Source organism: Schistocerca nitens, chromosome 8, assembly GCF_023898315.1.
Source record: "Schistocerca nitens isolate TAMUIC-IGC-003100 chromosome 8, iqSchNite1.1, whole genome shotgun sequence".
Lineage (NCBI taxonomy): Eukaryota > Metazoa > Arthropoda > Insecta > Orthoptera > Acrididae > Schistocerca > Schistocerca nitens.
The window spans coordinates 192,742,511-192,763,516 of record NC_064621.1 but is presented as its reverse complement, the minus strand read 5'-3'; the positions used below and the strand labels follow the sequence as shown (position 1 = coordinate 192,763,516).

General features: G+C 41.1%; 1 protein-coding gene across 1 annotated transcript in view; it reads left to right on the top strand.

Moving 5' to 3' along the window:
- The window catches only part of LOC126199481 (probable glutamate receptor), a 106,253-nt gene that overhangs the window by 28,053 nt on the left and 57,194 nt on the right, over positions 1-21,006 (top strand). Inside the window, exon 2 of the mRNA XM_049936402.1 lies at positions 12,370-12,546. Within this exon, the coding sequence (XP_049792359.1) occupies positions 12,370-12,546 (177 nt within the window). The remainder of the gene's footprint in view (positions 1-12,369; positions 12,547-21,006) is intronic.

The following is a 21,006-nucleotide window of genomic DNA, read 5'->3' as shown; positions in this document are numbered from 1 at the left end:
TACCGCTAGTTTTGAAACCGGTAGGTTCGATCAGCACGCATGTATTACGGAGATACTTCGTGAACTCAAATGGGAATCCGTGGATGGAAGACGACGCTCTTTTCGCAAGACACTGTGTGGAAATTTAGAGAACCGGCATTTGAGGCCAACTGCGGAACGATTCTGCTGCCGCCAGCTTACATAAGGACATAAGTGCTATGAAGATAAGATGCGAGAAATTAGTGCTCACACGGAGGCTTTGGGACAGTTGTTCTCCCACTCTGTATTTGCTAGGAAATGACTAGAAGTAGTGCAAGGTACCTTCCGCGACGCACTTTACTGTGGTTTAGTGAATGTGTATGTAGATGTAAGACATAGCTCTTCCTCTTCATTTATTAATCTGCTTCCATCTTTCTTATAGAAATTTTACTGTTCCTTCTTCTCTTCTTGACCCTTGTCATTTTCTGTTGCGACGTCGTTTCCAGAACGTTCATTCTTAGTCTCTGAGTCCGCTTCTCTCTTCGTCTCTACAGGTTCGATTCTCTCTAAATTGCTGACATTTAGTGTTTCCTCACCCAGTGGGCTTATAATGATATTGCCCCAGTGATCGAACTCCCTGCGATTATCTTCCCGTGTCCTGTTTTCTCGAGTGACGTCATGTATGTTCGCACCATAGCTGAACACGGCTCTGTGTGCTTCAGCTGTCTCGTGGCTGCACGTTACGGCACTCCGTCGACGCAATCGTTGCTCTTCGTGCTCACGGCTCCATGCTACACCGTGATGTTTGTGGCTTCATTCCGATTTTCATCACCGATGCTCTCCTTTCGATCCGCGCAGTTTTCCACCTTCTTGTGTGTGATCGTATCTCTGCGATAGCTACTTTATTCGATGTTTGTTCTGCGTACCACCTTTTGACACGTGCCTCCCTGATGCCTTTCATTGTGTACTCTGAGCTGAAATTTGTTGTGGATAATGTCACTTAGTCTGGTGTTCTCTCTACTCATTTCTTAGAACTTGCCAAACATTCTTCACTGTTGGCTTCATTCGGATGTTGTTTTCTTGTTGGTTCATGGTGACTGTGTACTCATCTTACAAGGGAACCTCCCCATCGCACCCCCCTCAGATTTAGTTATAAGTTGGCAAAGTGGATAGGCCTTGAAAAACTGAACACAGATCAATCGAGAAAACAGGAAGAAGTTGTGTGGAACTATGAAAAAAATAAGCAAAATATACAAACTGAGTGGACCATGCGCAAGATACGGAACACCAAGGACAGTATAAGCCCATGAGCGCCGTGGTCTCGTGGTTAGCGTGAGCAGCTGCGGAACGAGAGGTCCTTGGTTGAAGTTTTCCCTCGAGTCAAAAGTTTAATTTTTTATTTTCAGACACTTATTATCTGTCCGTCCGTCCGTCCGATGCGAGGTAACTGCGCCGTAGTATGGGGACGGTACACCTAAACGGAAAAATTTGAAAACGTTAAAAACATATGTTTTGACAGAGCACAGGGAAAACTGTGCGACTGTGAAACTGTTGCATTCATTTGTTGCAGTTTATGTGACAAACTCTTATTTTCATCACTTTTGTGGGAGTGATTATCATATCCACAAGAAAACCTAAATCGGGCAAGGTAGAAGAATCTTTTTACCCATTCGCGAAGTGTACTAGTTAGGTGGGTCGACAACATATTCCTGTCATGTGACGCACATGCCGTCATCAGTGTCGTATAGAATATATCAGACGTGTTTTCTTGTGGAGGAATCGTTTGACCTATGACCTTGCGATCAAATGTTTTCGGTTCCCATTGGAGAGGCACGTCCTTTCGTCTACTAATCGCACGGTTTTGCAGTGCGGTCGTAAAACACAGACACTAAACTTCTTACAGTGAACAGAGACGTCATTGAACGAACGGACAGATCATAACTTTGCGAAAATAAAAAATTAAAATTTTCACTCGAGGGTAGACTTGAACCAAGGACCTATCATTCCGCAGCTGCACACGCGAACCATGAGACCACGGCACTCATGAGCTCAGGGTATCCTTGATGTTGCATATGTTATACATGGACTACTCAGTTTGTATATTTTGCTTATTTTTTCCATAGTTCCACACAACTTCTTCCTGCTTTCTCGATTGATCTATGTTCAGTTTTTCAAGGCCTATCCACTGTGCCAACTTATAACTAAATCAGAGGGGAGTGCGATGGGGAGGTTCCCTTGTTAGTACATTTATTGTCCCTGAGAGATTGTCATGTCGTGTAGATGTAGGCCTCCACACACGCTCGCTTCCGTTTTCCGCATTGTTTTATTGATGATATCTTATCCTGTTACCTTCCTGTTCTGTTGCTTTCTGCACAGTTACACTTTCCTCGTTCGCTCCTGCCGCGACGTCCATTTCTGCCGTTACTGTTGTTTGGTGTTGTATCCTACATATAATTTTTCTGTGATTTCACCTATTGCTAGTGAAGCATGATTCAGGTCACTCTACTCCCCTCAGAAAACCATCTTCATACCACTATGGTTCACCACCAACCGCTTCTTGTATCGCTCGTGGCAATCCTCCCTTTAATTCGTCATTAGTCGAAATGTCTGTGGGGCACAACTTATTAAGCATTCGATTACAGTAGACTGAAACACTTCTATTGCTATATGCTGGACTCCACATAAACTGTCTCACAACATTTGCTGCATCTCAGGCGACCAAAATTCCTGAATAAATTTCTGATAAAACTCTTGGAATGTTTAGCACTGGTTCAGTGTGTCATATGCCCAAACATTCCCTGATCAGTCTTCCAATAGCTTTACCTAATAGTAATTTTGCACGATCTGTCCATCTCATATCGCTTCTCAGTTCTTGTTACAAGGCTCTTGAGGTACACAACAAATACCATGAGAGGTGGCCACCTGCCCTGGTTCTTCTAATTTCCCAGCAGCAGCCTCCAGGTAGCGCTCACAGATTCGGACCGCTTTCTTCTTCTGCACCACGTCCTTCTGCGTGTCGTACTCACCTGCTGATAGTGTTTCCAGCTGCCAAAATGAGTGCTGCCAACAGCAGAGTACATTTCTTCCATTTTGTACTAGAGGAGATAGAACACCTTTCGCCAACAAGCACAAAACATGGCCCGCTGCTGATACACACAGAGTTCCGATCCTGGCAGTCATATGGTACAGTTCAGTGCCTCCAATTACGTTACGGTACACACTTCTAAGAGCATCGTTTAGAAGAGTACAGTCCGTCTGAGCAGTCGTTATTTTTATATCTACACCTACATCTACACTCTATAAACCACAGTGAAGTGCATGACAGAGGGTACGTCCCACTGTAACTGTTATTAGAGCTTTTTACCTTTCCATTCACGTATGAAACGGGGGAAAAATGATTAATTTAAATACTTCTGTGCGTGTTGTGATTATTCTAATGTTATCCTCACGTTCCCTATAGAATCATCATTTAATGCCGGTTCTTGAAACTTTGTTAGTACAGTTTTTCGGAATAATTTCCATCTATCTTCATGAGCCTGCCAGTCTAGTTCTTTCAACATCTCAGTGACATTCGCCAGTGGATCAAACAAATCTGTGACTATTCGTGCTGCCCATCTCTGTAAATGTTCAATAGCTTCTGCCAGTCCTGTATGGCAAGGGATCTACACATTTGAGTAATATTCTAGGATGGGTCACACAAGTGATTAGTAACCAATCCCCTTTGTAAACTGATAGCATTTTCCTAGTATTCTACCAAAAACCGAAGTGTGCTACCTTCTTTACTTACATATGATCGTTCCTCTTCACATCCCTGTTGCGTCCAAATATTTGTATGAGTTTACAGATTCCATCTGTGAATAACTGATGTTATTGAGCCATGTGCGGCTCACGTTGATGCTGTTCATCATACCTTGGCATCTTGCAACAGCGATAGTGGCGTATCATTTTTTAGCGTGTTCACTGGTGCCAATACGTTTGCTCACCTTGTCTGTCCGTGAGTGGCAGCAGCAGCGCTTATCGATAGCACGTACTGTGGTGCCATCTTTGGAGCGGCCTCTAGTATTTACGGCTCGTTGTGTGTCGTGGGTGTTGGGTTGGGACGGAGCAGCAGTGAGGTCCGGACAGCCAGTACTCGCCCGGACGCTGGCGACACACATGCGTTGTCCGACAGATGTATGTGGTCGCGAGAGTGCACGACCACGTCAAGGACCGGATTTAGAGAGTTTTAGTTGAATGGACCGTGATATTCGAGTAGTGCAAGTATCACCTGTGTGTATGTGTGTTGTGTGTGTGTGTGTGTGTGTGTGTGTGTGTGTCCGCCTGTCAAGTGCCCTCATCGCAATAAGCTGTCAGTCAAAGATTCATACTGGGATCTTTTCCGTACTGACTTGAGTGGGGAGTTGGTCATTCGGTCGGTAGTCACATCGGACGACGTCCACTTGGTTTTCCAACCGCTCATGGCTCCTCTGTGTTTGTGCCGACTGAAAATTCGTCCGTGTTGTTCACAGTGACTGGTTTCAGTATTGTCTGAGACATTGTGGAATTGTCTTCGGGGATCCATGTGTATCTTGTGTGATTTTTAATGTCCAGTCATTTAAACGCAGCCTCCGTTCTGGTCTCGATAGTCGGCTTCGGACGTAGCAGCGAGGAGGTCCGCAGTGCGTCGGCAGGCCGGGACCGCTGGCGACGTGCACTTGTCATATCGAGGGGTTGTAGCCGCCGACCGAAACAAGGGCGTTGGAAGTTGAGTGATCCTTATCCAGTTGTGAAACCTTCACTGTTTGAGATCTCGCTGTTGTTTGCGTCTTGCTGCTCCCAGAGTCGGTGAGACTAACCGCAACAAGTGGAGTTGTCACGTTGGCGGAAGCTATTAGCCGCCTTCTACTCCTTGATGTTAGTTTTGATTTAGTATTATTCTTATTAGTGAAGTGCAACCAGCGGTATTTTCTGCCTTGGAGGTTAGCATACCTTTCCTGCAGCGTACCTTTCCTCGTCGGGTTGGTGCTATCCGACACGGCGTGTAGTTCGGCAGCGTCCGCAGCTCGTGGTCGTGCGGTAGCGTTCTCGCTTCCCACGCCCGGGTTCGATTCCCAGCGGGGTCAGGGATTTTCTCTGCCTCGTGGTGACTGGGTGTTGTGTGCTGTCCTTATGTTAGTTAGGTTTAAGTAGTTCTAAGTTCTAGGGGACTGATGACCATAGATGTTAAGTCCCATAGTGCTCAGAGCCATTTGAACCATTTGTAGTTCGGCAGCCTCTTGAATTGTACCGTACGTATGTTTTTGGGAGGTCTACCTTGGTTCTAGTGTTTCCTTCCCCCGTGGGTGTCCGTTTATTCGCCCGTGCCTAAAAATATTCCATTGTTGTACCTGTGATCGGACGTCAGGCGGATTGGTTAGTCGGTCGGTCGGCGCTTTAGCTACCCCTAGTGTGAGTTGCCATCCTGTTACGTGAGTACAGCTCTTGGCTGCCTGTCTCACCGCTTACACAGTTGTAGTCACCTTCCTCAGGTCGATCCAGGGAGCACTGTCTGTGGATCACTCCGTCTTTTTCGGACAAGATGTCGTAATTGTTTAAAATTTACCCTAATTCTTTAACATGTTATTGCCTTCCCCACTTGTACTTCCGGCTTTCAGCCGTTAATTTTCAAATTCAGACCTTCAGCCGTTGAGTATTCTGAAAACTGCTTGTGGCCGTCAGCCCTCAATAATTTTGAATCCTTTCTTAATCAGGCCTTCAGCTGTTAATTGTTTCTAACATTGCTTGTGGCCTTCAGCCGACAAATAATTTTCAATCATGCTTTAGTGAGGTCTTCAGCCGTCACTATAGCTTGTTACAAGTTATTAAGAATATTAGAAAGGGTTTTAGTATTTTTAAAGTGTAATTGTCCATCTTATTTGTAATTCAGGTCATCAGCCTTTGTGTATTCTGAAATTGCTTGTGGCCTTCAGCCCACGAATAATTTTCAACCTTCTTAATCAGGCCTTCAGCCGTTGATTTTGTGTAACATAGTTTGTGGCCTTCAGCCGACCAATAATTAGCAATTTTTTCTTAATACGGCCTTCAGCCGTTACTATAGCTTGTTACCGTTTCCATGGTTTAGAAGAAAATATCTTAGTATTTGTTAATGTGTAACTGTCTTCGTCACTTGTAATTCAGATCTTCAGCCGTTGTGTATTCTGAAATTGCTGCTGGCCTTCAGCCACTAATTGTTTGTAACATTGCAGTTCTGTCTTGTTAAGGCTTTCAGCCGTCACTATAATTTGTTACAACTATTAAGATTGTTAAAAGGGTTTTTGTTATTTTTAATGTGTAATTGTCCACCTTATTGGTAATTCAGGCCTTCAGCCGTTGTGTACTTTTGAAATTGCTTCTGGCCTTCAGCCAACGAATAATTTTGAACCTTCTTATTCGGGCCTTCAGCCGACAATAACTTGCACTTCTTCTAATAAGGCTTTTAGCCACCAGTGTAGTAAAATCTTTTAAAAATGATTGTTGAGAATTTTGTTTTTAATATATAAAGTGTATGTGTTTTCTGCGCAATCAACGGTAACTGATTAGGCCCGGTCCACACCTTTCCTGCTTTCCCTAAGTCCCACGGCTCAGTTATATTCCTGGGGCATAATGTTTTTGCTTTTAGTTTTGTGAAATGCACAGTTTTCTGTTTATGAACATTTAAAGCAACTTGCCAATCATTGCACCATTCTGAAATCATATCAAGGTCTGACTAAATATTGTTACAGATTCGTTCAGGCTGTTTTTCGCTGTAGATAACAGCAACACCTGCGAAAAGTCTGAGGTTACTATTTAATCATCGGTATGATAGTTAATACACAACATGAACAGTGTGGAACCCAACACGTCTCCCTCAGGTACAACCGAAGTTATTTATACATCTTTACATGAGTCTCTATCATAGATAACATTCTGCATCCTACCTATCATGAAACCCTCGATCCAGTCATATATTTCGTTTCATACTCTATATGATCGTACTCTTGATGGTAAGCGTAGATGTGGTGCTGAGTCAAATGTTTTCGGAAACAGAAAAACCCTGCATCTACTTGCCTGTCTTGACCCACGGCTTTCAACATGTCATGTGAGAAAAGTGCGAATTGTGTTTCACATGATCTGTTTTTCGACCTCCAGGCAGACTGACATGGAGGAGTTCGTTCTGTTACAGATACCTCATTACGTTTAAGCTCTGAATATGAACTAACATTCTACGACAAGTGGATGTCAAGAATACTGGACGGCAGTTCTGTGGATCACTTCTACTGCCCTTCCTGTACACAGGTGTGAGCTGTACTTTCTTTCAACTGTTGGGAACAGTTTTTTTCCTCGAGTGATATACGACAGATTATAGTTAACAGAGGGGCTAACTCAACTGAGGATTGGGTATACAATCTGATAGGGGTTCCACTGGGCTCTGGGGTTCGTCCATTTTTATCGGTTTCAGCTGTTTCTCAAGACCACTGACACACGTATCTATTTTAATCCTCTTATTAGTGGTGCGAGAGTTAAGTTGGTGAAATATAACTGGGTTTTCCTTTGTAAAGGAACATTTGAAAACAGAGTTAAGCATTTCTGCTGTTGCTTTGTCACTCTAAACTCCAGTTCCAGTCCCATTCGCGAGTGACTGGACACTAACTTTTGTGCTACTAACAGTCGTTTCTGAAAGTATTTGTATGGAGTGTAGCCATGTATGGAAGTGAAACATGGACGATAAATAGTTTGGACAAGAAGAGAATAGAGGCTTTCGAAATGTGGTGCTACAGAAGAATGCTGAAGATAAGGTGGGTAGATCACGTAACTAATGAGGAGGTATTGAATAGGTTTGGGGAGAAGAGAAGTTTGTGGCACAACTTGACTAGAAGAAGGGATCGGTTGGTAGGACATGTTTTGAGGCATCAAGGGATCACAAATTTAGCATTGGAGGGCAGCGTGGAGGGTAAAAATCATAGAGGGAGACCAAGAGATCAATACACTAAGCAGATTCAGAATGATGTAGGTTGCAGTAGGTACTGGGAGATGAAGAAGCTAGCACAGGATAGAGTAGCATGGAGAGCTGCATCAAACCAGTCTCAGGACTGATGACCACAACAACAACAACAACAACAACAGCCTTTACATATGACCAGAATTTCTTTGGGTTTTATGAAAGACCATCTGACAATATACTGCTACAGTAATCACTGGACGCTCCACGCACTGCTCTATTAACTGTCAAATGCGTTTCATTGAGCTTCGCTCTGTCTATAGACTTGTGCTTTGTTTTATACTTATTATGCTGCAGTCTCTGTTTCTTTAGAAGTTCCTTTACAGTGACTATATACCATGGAGGATGTCTCTCATTATGAACGGTCCTACTGGTATATATCTATCAAGTGCTTGATCAACTGTTCTTTTTAAACTTGAGCTATATTTCTTCTACATGATCCTGTCCTGAGATAAAAGTTTCAAACTCCTCATTTAAGTATGACTCTATTGTTCCTCTGTGTAGGTTGCTGCAGATATAAATCTTTCTGATTATTTCCCTTGACCATTGTGTTATGGTATTCATCCTCATGATCACTGATATTAGTTTCGATGTGACTTCCTGAAAGAGGTTAAATCTGTTTGCTGTCAGTAGAGCAAATACATAACCTTCATGGATGGGATTCTGAAATATCTGTTCTAGGTAGTTTTCAGAGGAGGCATTTACTAACATTTTACAGGATGTCTTATCACTTCCACCACTGCCAAAACTGCAGTTATCCCATTGGATTGTTGGATGAATAAAGTCTTCTGCAGTGATTACACTATCATTAGAGAAGATATGTACAAGCGAACTAAGGTTTTCTCTGAAGTTTACAGTTACATCATGAAATAGATGGACCTTATTATAATTTTTTGTCCACCGTTGGTACTGAATGTTGCCCAACCAATCTCACATGCAGTTTCAACTTCTGTTCCGGTGGACTGAGTACCAGGGCAGTTAATAGGGAGTATCTGCATAATTGCATTCAGTGATAATGACAATGTCGCGAACTGCCAAGAGGCAGCAAAGTTATTTAGAATTCAGTGTATTAGGTGTAGGACATGAATCAACGAACTGCACCAAAGTTAAGTACTGTAGTGTATCATCGCTTTTAATAAATGTTATTGGTTTCTTCTTATTGTGTTGCAACATTCCTGTTCTAGTGGTTTCATGCCAAGTGGGTTGGCAGTGGTAGCGTGCCATCTCTACCTTTAAAGAACTATGGTTACTGCGAATGTTTGGGTTGAATTAACACTGGCATAGTTACAACATAGCCAACATTAACGTTATTGTAAAATATTTATACGATGTGAGGTGCTCAATATTTTCAACAATAATTTTGGAATCAGGAAGTATGCCTATCTTTCTCTTTTTTGGAGGCTTTACCCTACACTTACACACAAAGACGCCAAGTAATGACGTACTATACTTATCTTTCTCTTTGTTACAGGCCTTACCTTAGGCTTTACCTTACGCTTATATGTAGAAATACCAAGCAGTTAGATGCCATACTTTTCGTTCTCTTTGTTGTAGACCTTACCTTACACAGAGACAACAAGCGGATATTTTGTCGAAGTATTTCTGCATTTACCTACAATTGTCCAGTAATGATATACTCCTGTACACAAGAGCACTGTCACTGAACAATCAGATGGTACTGCTGATACTATTTCATAAATCATTTATGCACACTTAAACATTAGAGGTCCCATTCCGCTTCCTTGTAGCACATCCGATGTTACTTTCGTTTCTGTAGAATGTTCGCTGTCCGCCTTAACATACTAAGTTTTATTTGTCACATATTACAATCACCTATTTGAGAAGGTAGTCTGTAAGGCCCTATCTTGTTGGTAGTCAGTGAAGTGACCCGATGTTGCACGCCTTTCTTAAATCTGAAAGGACATAATCTCACTGTTTACTTAGATTTACCATTTGCCATATGTCAAGTATCAGGAGTATCAGTAGAGCAAACTGTGTTCCAAACGACTGGTTGCTGTCTGTGTTGCTGATTCGTTGAGAAAAGGACGTTTTCCTCCATGTTAGAGCTTCGACAACGACCTATGATCATGGAATAGACGGGTCTCAGCAACACTGGTCTGCAATTATGTGCATCCGATCTTTTACTCTTTCTACAAATAGGAGTGACGTGTTCTATTTTCCGTCGCAAAGGACGGTCCACTGTGCGAGAGATTCTTGAAAAACGTCAGCAAGGATGGGGGCCGATTCCTCAGATTATTCAGTGTGAAATCCAACAGGAACTCTTGTCAGAGTCTAGTAATCTGTTCTCTTTAGGTAGCGTGCATTAATGTTACGTAATTTTCTCTAATGCAATTCTTCTTGATTGTGAATAATATCTTCAAATAGCATTTAGTGTTACTTTCATTGTTGCGGCTTACAGCAACAAATAAACCTACCAGCTATGTCTAGTACACATAGTTGATCAAGAGCAGTTGGTGAACATTCCAGATAGGTTGGAAACTGTAGACTGTTTATCAGTTGCAGTATTCGCTAAGCATAATTAAACTGTCATTTTTGCTAGTGAATGTCTGTCCTTTAATCTTCGGATGTTCTTCTGTCTTACTTTGTCTTCTGTAACGTGATGTTTTTAGCAGATACAAACAGATATGAACCTTCGAACAAAATGATATATCTCTAATGTAGGTATTATCTGAAATGTTTTTCTTCTGTGGTTTAATAGTACAATGATAATACGTTTACAAATCATTCGAAATGAATTTACTCTTATGTATCACATAGCTCTGTAATGCTGCCATTATTTTATTTTATATATATGTATCTTTTATGTATCCGCTCTTAGCAAAAATTTTTACGATAATAAACTGCCGGGATGTCCCCTGATTAGATTCTGCATCCCATTTCTTATTCCGAAAATTGTCTCTTTTGTCGTTTGTGAGAGCCTGTGAAAGTTGATAGGAACAGAGGACAAAGTTAATACGCGACTTTCAGACGTAGCCTTCCAGATTGTGCAATTGTTTATTGAATCAGTTTTCGCCGAGAAAATAAGTTTTTTATCTCGTTACTCTGCGGTGCGACAGCGAAAGGCCTAATTAGCATTAGGTATTTTCTTGTCTTTGCCGTTCCTTATTTCTGCACATCCAATTTTTCCGCAGTCATTTGGCGCTTGGTTTCCAAAAGTAAGAAATACAATGCACCGTTGACGTGGGGGTCGCTACGGTGTGGCCACTCCATCATTCAGATGACGTTATTTTGGAGAAGTAAAGAAATATAAATCACCGTGTTCGGAAGCTAATTGGGATCATTTTCATCCCGAATACTACCGGACGTCCTCATCACACAACCATATCTAAGAAAAGTCATTTCCACAAGTACAGGGTTTTGTCATTTTGTCCATTTCCGTCTCATTTTAGTTCAGAAATGTCAATCTCTACAATAGTTGTAAACCGCTATTATCATCTTCATTGCTCACTTCACATTCTCTTCTAATTACTGCCACTCTCTAGAGTTTTTCATGTAATATGGTGTTCTGCTATGTGAGTGTTCGCCGGCCGGAGTGGCCGTGCGGTTCTAGGCGCTGCAGTCTGGAGCCGAGCGACCGCTACGGTCGCAGGTTCGAATCCTGCCTCGGGCATGGCTGTGTGTGATGTCCTTAGGTTAGTTAGGTTAAATTAGTTCTACGTTCTAGTTGACTCATGACCTCAGAAGTTAAGTCGCATAGTGCTCAGAGCCATTTTTTTTATGTGGGTGTTCTTCCTATGTATTCTCTAATCTCATATATTTGTAGAGGTCAGCTCCAGTCACAATTTACAATTCAAAAGATGTCTTGAGGAATTTTCTTCTATGTTGGAGACCATATTCAGAGATAAACAGACCAGCTAAAATTTTATTTGGCAGTTTCTAAATAGAACACCTGTTATTTTGATACGGAATCACTGCTTACAACCACTTGATTGAACTGGTTTTGCTATAAAGGTCTCATTTAAAAGTAACAGAACTACTTCTCCCTGAAATTTAACGTTGTAAAAATATTATGTTGAAGCGTCTCCTACGCTTTCATTGTGACTGATTGTAGACTGAAATTTTATTATGATGAATTTTCAAGAAATTACTAACGATCAACTCATTTTTGATTTAAATATTGCATTTTACTTACATCCTATTGATTTTACCAAGGTAGTTTGGTACTCTGTATTGTCTGCAACTCAGAATCCGTTGTGGTAAATAATAATTAATTTTGGATGAGTCATTGCACTAGGGAAATATGAGACAGCTGTAAGAAGAATACTAGAGACACTTTAGTGACTTCATGCGTGGAGCTTATTCTGCTCTGAAATTATTTAGGCCTTATTTAGTACTAAAACGATTTCTGTTTTTCGTACGTGTGCACGTCTGAGCTATGTGGTTATCATGTTCAGGCTTGACGTACATGAGGTGGAGGACGGGGAATGGGGGAAGCAGAATCCTTCGGGCAAGTGGAGCGGCGTGGTAGGGGAACTGGCGGACGGAAAGGTTCAGCTGGCGGTCTGCTCCCTCATCATCACCACAGACCGGCTGGACGTCATTGATTTCAGCACGCCTGTCTATGAGACCAGGTAAGTCTGCTTCCTCACTGTCACCACATCTGTACTTGCATACTTGCTTGCTGTATCCACTTCAGAGTACTCACCTGTGAGACCAGGACTGTTTTCTACCTTCTCGTCACTACAGATTGTCTGGACGTCATCCATTTCAGCATGGCCGTCTATGAAGCCAGATCAGTCTTATTCTTTATCATCGCCACAGAGAGGATGCATGTCATACACTTCAGCATGCCCATCCATGAGACCAAGTCAGTCCACTTATTTATCAGCACTGCAGACAGACTGGTTGTCATCCCCTTCAGCATGCCTACCTATGAGACGAAATAATTCCTCTTCTTTATCTTCAGCACAGGCATACTGGTTGTCGTCCACTTCAGTATGCCGATTTATAAGATCAGCTCACTCTGCTCTATCGTCATTACATCTGGACATCATCTACTTCAGTATGTGCTTCTATGAGACCAAGTCAGTCTTCTCTCTCACTATCAACACAGATAAGCTGGACGTTATACACTTCAGCATGCACTTCAATGAGATCGTGTAATTCTGCTTCCTCATCTCGACTGCAGACAGAGTGGACGACATCAAATTTAGCACATCCATCCATGACACTAGGTCAGTTTGTTCCCTCATTATCACCACAGCTAGACTGGACATCATTCACCTCCACATGCTAGTATATGACGCCAGGTCCATTTGCTTCATTATCATCACCACAGAATGGTTGGACGTCATCCACTTCAGGACGTAGATTTAAACTAGGTCACTCTGTTTCCGCATCATCACCACAAACGTACTGGATGTCATTCAATGAGGCATGCTCTCATCCAGCGCTGTTACCCACAGTCAGTTTTTCATGGTAACTGACTGGCACACACCACAAAAGAGAGGTCATTGTTGCTCGTTCAGCATGTTACTTACTAATAACTGACAAAGTGAAGTGTCTGTTAGCGACAACAACAACATACTGCGGCTAAGTGAGAAAGCACCAGGACGAGACAGTTCATTGTGAGAATGTAAGTATGTGTATAAGTTACCGTTTCAGCGTTCGGAAGAAGTTGTTGTTTCCTCCAAATTTGTATCAACACTTCACAAAACAGAATAAGAAGAGTAACGAATGGTATACTTGAAAAAAGAGACAGCATTGGTCGTATATTTTTTACTATTGCAAAATCGATTTTCTGTCACATAGACTATGTGATTGCCGTAAGCTTAGTGACAACAGTGCATCCCAATTTAAGTTATACAATATAGCACTGAAGATGGTCACTCAGTGACAGAAAATCGATTTTGCAATAGTAAAAAATATACGACCAATGCTGTCTCTTTTTTCAAGTATACCTGTTATCTGGTCGTAGTGCACAAGACAACATGGAGTCGCCAATCAATAACGAATGGTACTTGTATTTCTTCATTTGCACTGAGCACTGAGTAACAAAACATCTCTCACTCTTTCATAAATTGCCATAGTTCAAGGCAGGCCTGTATTGGTCACGTTACACTTATCTCTGGTATCACATCGTTGGTTCTCTCTGTACGCAGCGTCATGCTGTGCATCCGATGTTGTAGAAGAGCGGGTATAATGGATGAACGTCTCTTTGTGTTCATGTCGTAGTGAATTCGAGGAGAAGTTAACGTAAGTTTCGATGTGGCAGAGAAGTTATTGTATTCCATGTGGGCAGGAGCTATATGTGGCCAGGTCATCTGTTACGAACAAAATAATAAAACACAAGGCACAGCCATCGCCATGGCGAGCCACAGGACTGAAAATTCTGAAGCGTACTGTCCAATACACTAATGATCCATCCTTGAGAGCTTTTGCGATACACTTCTGCTTTTCAATAGCGGCACAGTCATTAAAAAATTGATTATAAGGATGAACGCACAAGTTCACGTAATCCGTGCAGAACGTAACGCCATTGCTACGTTAAGGAAAGTGATAATATTTTAAGTAATAATAATAACCACAGTAATGAACCTTCATCGATGCAGTGTCAGTGTCCAGGTTGATTCTCAAGATTAAACCAATCGCAGTTCCTGTACAAGTTCCTGAATGTGGTATTTCGTAGTAATACAGACTAATGATTATAAACCGATTAATTAAGATAATTACCTGATCCAACTAACAGATAAAAATGTCACTTTTACAAAATTTCTTTCTAATGAACTGTGTGTAATGCGCTTTTGCTGAACTGAAGGGATATAAACCTCATGTTGATAATATCGGCTATCCTGTCCCATAAACAATTTATACTATTTATCAGATATTTCAGAATGACACTTGCGTCACTAGTGAACAACAAATGAATAATCTGCCACATTTAGTTGTATATCATTAATACTTTAAGAAAAATGGAGCAAAAACAGAATCCTGTGAGACCCTTCATTTTAAACTTTAAATTTGTTTCCCGTTTGTTGAGACCGAAAAGCAATGTTATGCAACCTGTTTTAAAGATATAGAAAGAACCATTGACAAACTTTTAAAGGAAACATTGGCAACCGCCTTCTCTCACTCCACTGCCTGCCTGTGAAAGAGGATGATGTTCAACATAATAAATTTCTGCGTTAATTCAATATAACTCTCACTGTTTTCGACGTGCATATTAACCGTCATCGAACAGGAGGAAGAAGACGAAATATTCCAGGAAATTTCCAGCAGAAGAATACTTGATACAAAAAACTGGTGCTTAGTCAGGTGTGTTACTGCCGTGTTATAACTCGGTTCTGTCTGGGTCCTTTGCACACACCTTTATAACACTGCCAGTAAGCATCTAGAACTTTAGTTATCTTTATTACTTTCCTCTCCCTTTGTATAAACTTGTGTTATTCATGTGAGTATTTTAATCTGTATGCAAACTGGCAGCACCTTAAAGACAGACTGGCCAGGTCAATGAGTACTGAAAAATGTTAATTACTTCACTGCAATTCGCAGCTGTAACGTTATATATTTTTTAGAGACGATCAATTCTGATCTAGGAACAGACCGTCATCTGCTCCTAGACCGAAATCGAACGTCTGTTATAAAACATGACGTTAAAGTTATGTACTGTATAATGAAATTCTTAATATTCATTGAAGATGTACAACACGACCTCCATAAAATATTGCTACAGAAAACATATTTGGTGCAGTGATATTCTGAATCCTTTTTCAGTAAAATCACGACAGTTTACTCTCTTCAATTTTTAATAACTCTTTTGATTTTCATCCTGTTAATCTGGTGTAGAAGAGGACGTAGATAAAGATTAAATGGGAGGTATGATACTGAGTGAAGAATTTGACATTGCACTGAAAGATCTAAGTCGAAACAAGGCGCCAGGAGTAGACAACATTCCATTAGTACTAGTGATAGCCTTTGGAGAGCCAGCCATGACAAAACTCTACCACGTGGTGAGCAAGACGTATGAGACAGGCGAAATACCCTCAGATTTCAAGATGTTCCATTACCAAAGAAAGCAGGTTTGACAGGTATGAAAAATACCGAGCTATCAGTTTCACAAGTCATGGCTGCAAAATACTAACACGAATTCTTTACAGAAGAATCGAAAAAGTGGTAGAAGCCGACCTCGGGAAAGATCAGTTTGAATTAAGTAGAAATACTGGAACACACGAGGCAATACTGACCCCAAGACTTATCTTAGAAGATAGATTAAGGAAAGGCAAACCTACGTTTCTAGCATTTGTAGACTTAGAGAAAGTTTTTGGAAATATTGACTGGAATACTCTCTTTCAAATTCTGAAGGTGACAGGGGTAAATAGAGGGAGCGAAAGGCTATTTACAATGAATAGATATCAGAGGGCAGTTATAAGAGTCGAGGGGCATGAAGGGGAGAAGTGGTTGGAAAGGGAGTGAAATGATGTTGTAGCCTATCCCCGATGTTATTCAGGCTGTATGCTGAGCAAGCAATAAAGGAAATAAAAGAAAAAATTGTAGTAGGAATTAAAATCCACGGAGAAGAAATGAAAGCTTTGAAGTTCGCCGACGACATCGTAATTTTGTCAGAGACAGCAAAGGACTTGGAAGAGCAGTTGAATGGAATGGACAGTGACTTGAAAGGAGGATATAAGATGAACATCAACAAAAGAGAAGCGAGGATAATGGAATTTAGTTGAATTAAATCAAGCTATGCTGAAGGAATTATGTAGGGAAGTGAGACACTTAGAGTAATAGATGAGATTTGCTATTTGGGGAGCAAAGTAACTGATGATGGCTGAAGTAGAGAGGATATAAAATGTTGAATGGCTACGGCAAGGGAAGCGTTTCTGAAGAAGAGAAATCTGTTAACATCGAGTATAGATTTAAGTGTCAGGAAGTCTTTTCTGGAAGTATTTATATGGAATGTAACTATGTGTGGAAGTGAAACATGGACGATAAATAATTTAGACAAGAAGAGAATAAAAGCTTTCGAAACGTGGGGCTACAGAAGAATGCTAAAGATTAAATGGGTAGATTACGTAACTAATGAGGAGGTTCTCAAAAGAACTGGGGAGAAGAGGAATTTGTGGCACAACTTTACTAGAAGAAGGGATCAGTTGGTAGGACACATTCCGAGGCATCAAGGCATCACAAGCTTAGTATTGGAGGAAAGTGTGGAGGGTAACAATTGTAGAGGGAGAACAAGAGATGAATGCATTAAGCAGATTCAGAAGGATGTAGGTTGCAGTAGTTACTCGGAGATGAAGAAGCTTGCACAGAACAGACTAGCATGGAGAGCTGCATCAAACCAGTCTCTGGACTGCTGACCACAACAACAACAACACCAATAATTTGATGCATAAATCATAAATTTCTTGAGAGTATTAAGTTGAACTGCTCAGAATTTTTCCATACAAAATAAGTTTTTATTTAGCATAGAAACATGGGTTACTGAATTGTTTTAACACCTATGGCAAGTTAATAAGTTATGTTTCACTAGAGAATGGATATTATAATTTTAACATGTAATATAACATGGATACTTCTTGAAAGTAGACTGTATATAACTTTCTCTCAGAACTTCCTTTGATTTTGTATAATGCGTTATTTCAGCCTGTTTGATGGCGTCCCACAGTACTTTACAGAATTGCTTATAATAAAATTGTGTAATTGGACTGTGATTGTTTTTCATATTGTGAGCATCTCCCTTCTCCTCTTACATTTTAATACTACTACTTGTTAATTTGTGGGCTGTAGAATTTTTGCAGTGTGTGCCTTTTAAGTGTGTCTATAAACGTCTGCATACCTCGCAGTCTTTTGTTTGCCATCTTGATATATGGCTCTATCTTGTTTTATTTGTGAATGATGTCCGACAGACCATAGATTAATTTTATCACAGTGTGATAATGAGATACAGAACAAGGCATAAAAGTATTATCTCTAATAGTCATACTGTTCCTCTGTACTGATGGAAAGTGCACTAACTGAATCAGATTGTGGAATGTAATTCCATCAGCATACCTTTATTGGAGAACCTAGCAAAAAGTTAATATTACACATTTTAAGTATTCCTACGGAATGATGTCAGCACAGTGTCATCTCAGGACAGGATAATCGTGTTGTCTAAAATGTTAGGTTACTACACAACAAAAATTAGATTTTGTTTTACTTTAAAACAAAGTCTTTGTACACAATCAGTAGTCAGACGGTTGTTACACTCAGTATTTTGATGTATTAAAATTCTTCATTGGGACATTCAATTTTGCTTAAATGGCCGTTCTTCTAATTTACAAATAATTCCTCGCGTGGAAACCAGGCAAGATGTAACCATGCGAAGGGCGAAAAAGAGAAACTATACCATAGTCAAGCACAATTAGCATTTAAACTGCTTCACTCATAATCCTATTAATATTTGGATGAAACAAGTTTTTTTGATGCTTCTCAACTACGGTCTCTATTTACTGAACAAATCTCCACCGTCAAGGGAAACCTACTTAAGCAGCGTATCACTTCTCTAACTTCAGCAGGGAAATGGGAGAGCGGTGCTACGTAAAATCATTATATGTCAGCCTTTGGTGCTATTTGGTGCGTTATAGAGGAGACGTGGTAAAGTAATTTCATGTAGAAACCTTGCGGTCTCATGGGGCTCGAAAAGTCTTCAAATTGGTAATTTCCTTGTCACTTGTTAGGTATTTGTTAGTGCAGTACATAGATTGAAAGCAGATTTGGACGAGGTTCTTGGAGAACGACTACGTATCTAATTGGAACAAAGATGGGGAATGAACGCACTAAGGAGCATTACTTGCGAAAACTTATTGTTCAATGTTGATCCAAAAGTGTACCACAACGGCTACCAGATGCTGATGAGATGAAGTTCGGTACCTTGCGCACAGGGAAAGTACTTCACCCGTTTGTTAGTTTTCCTTTCTCGATCGCATTCTGTGATGTGTCCTTGAGAGCTGTAATTATTGAGTTAATTTAACATTATCTGTGACACATGATACGGATTATTTTTATGGCATCATTCTTTGCAATCGTGCATATTTTTTGTTATGACTGGTGAAAGCTACGTATGTAGACAAATAAATGAGAGAAGTGGATAGAGGAAGGCTAAAGACGAAGTCTACGAAATATGCTAAATTAAGAGCGTGCCGGCTACGAGACAGGAGCTTCCAACCTCAACAAAATGGTTATGAAACTTCTCTCGGTAAAGAAACGCTTGTAAGAGTGTATAATTGCTTTGTAACTTTAAAATACCGTAATAGCTTGCCGGAGAAAACGTACGACTGGAATAATAACCGCGATGCCAGAATTGAGAACTAGATGATTCTCTGTAGTGGCAGATGGATTGTCTGCAAAGACAGAGTTACAATGTCTAGCTTGTAGACATAGCTTTGTTGTTTGTGAATCTGATTTTGTCACAACAGAAAGAAGGAAGGAAGCCAGTCAGGGAGACATTTGTAGAACGACAGTCGAATGCAGGATTGCTAAATTGTTTAAATTCCTTCATACGGATGGTCAAGATATTTACGACCACATTTCTATAAAAGATCTGAACACTGTTGGAACAACTAGGATCACTTATGTTTCATCGGATCTGGTGAGTGTAAAGATCAGACAACCATAAAGTGGGCTTTACCTGCCGTAGGACAAAGGACATCAAGTGATGGAACCATCAGATCTACTACAGTGACAGTTTGCTCCTCATTGGAGTCACTTGCGAATGAAAATAATAGAGATCCTTTTGTTGGCGTAGAAACAACCAGTCATTCAAGAAACATAATTATAAAATCGGAGCACTAAATGATAGCAAAATGAATGTTCTGAAATATATTAACAATTCACTGGATACGGCCATTACACGATGTGATGCATGGAGACAATCTGGTGGTAAGTAAATCGTTGTAAATAGAATTAACGTAATCATTCCCAAGGATGTCGAAAAACAAAGTACAGAAAAACGTAGTTAGTTGTAAATGGCGGAACGAAAACCCCAGTCAGTGGCATCGAGCATTGCTGTCAAAGTAGACTGCATGGCGTTCACTGTGCGGCCCCTCTTTAGATCACATTGCTTACTTTTATTTTTAAAGGTTTCTCCAGTCTTGAGCAGTTGCCCTGTATTCCCATTCGCCATGATTCACCATCACTGCAGTCTTTCACTTACAGGCCGCTCTTCCTCATCATTCCAATTACTCCTGCTCTCCATGTTAATCTCGGAGAGCCACGCTTCCTCCTTTCCGATGGCTACCATTCAAGAACCGCTTTTGCCGATCGTCCTTGCTCCACTCGCCGTATGTGGCCATAGGAATGAGGGACCCTTTTCTCAGTTACTTGCACGACTGGATGTTCCATATTCATTATCTCCGTAATTTCCACATTTCTTCTCGTCTCTGTTCTGAATATCCTAGCTGAACTCGTTATTCCATCCATCTCGGCTACCTGTACTCTACTTCTCTTCAGATCCCCTAGGGTCCATCCTTCTGCACCATATGTTTGTATACTTCTAACTACTATTTACGGAATCCTTTGTTTCTTTTAATATTGCGCTACTCCATTTAGCATCGTCATTGTTCCGTTTTCCTGTTGGATCCTGCGTTCCACATCTGCATCGCCGCTTCCTGGGATGTCGGTAATCGATCTTAAGTATTTAAATTGCATTACTACTCTGATGGTTCCTTTCTGTGCCCTGCGCGTGCAACATCCTTGGTAATCAGCAACAGAGTGTACCTATCCTGTGTGCGTCTCTGTCCCGTTGCTGGATTACTAGACGTTACCGGCCCGCTAGAGAGAGTGTAAGAAACTGCGGACGGCTATATGGGGACGTGATTAGCAGGTAGAAAGGGAATGACTTGCTACCAGCGCTGTGAACAGTTGGAGGCCTGGTTTTATCTAGAACGTGCGAGCACTGTGTTGGGCCGAACATTGCTGGAGAGCGATGGCCAAGCCTGAGTGTTATGGGCGTCATAACGCTGGTTGGAGTTTAACTGTCAGCTACTCGACCGTTGGAGGAAGTGAGCGTGCTCGGGGAACCGTTGAGTGCCCGTATAGTGGACTGT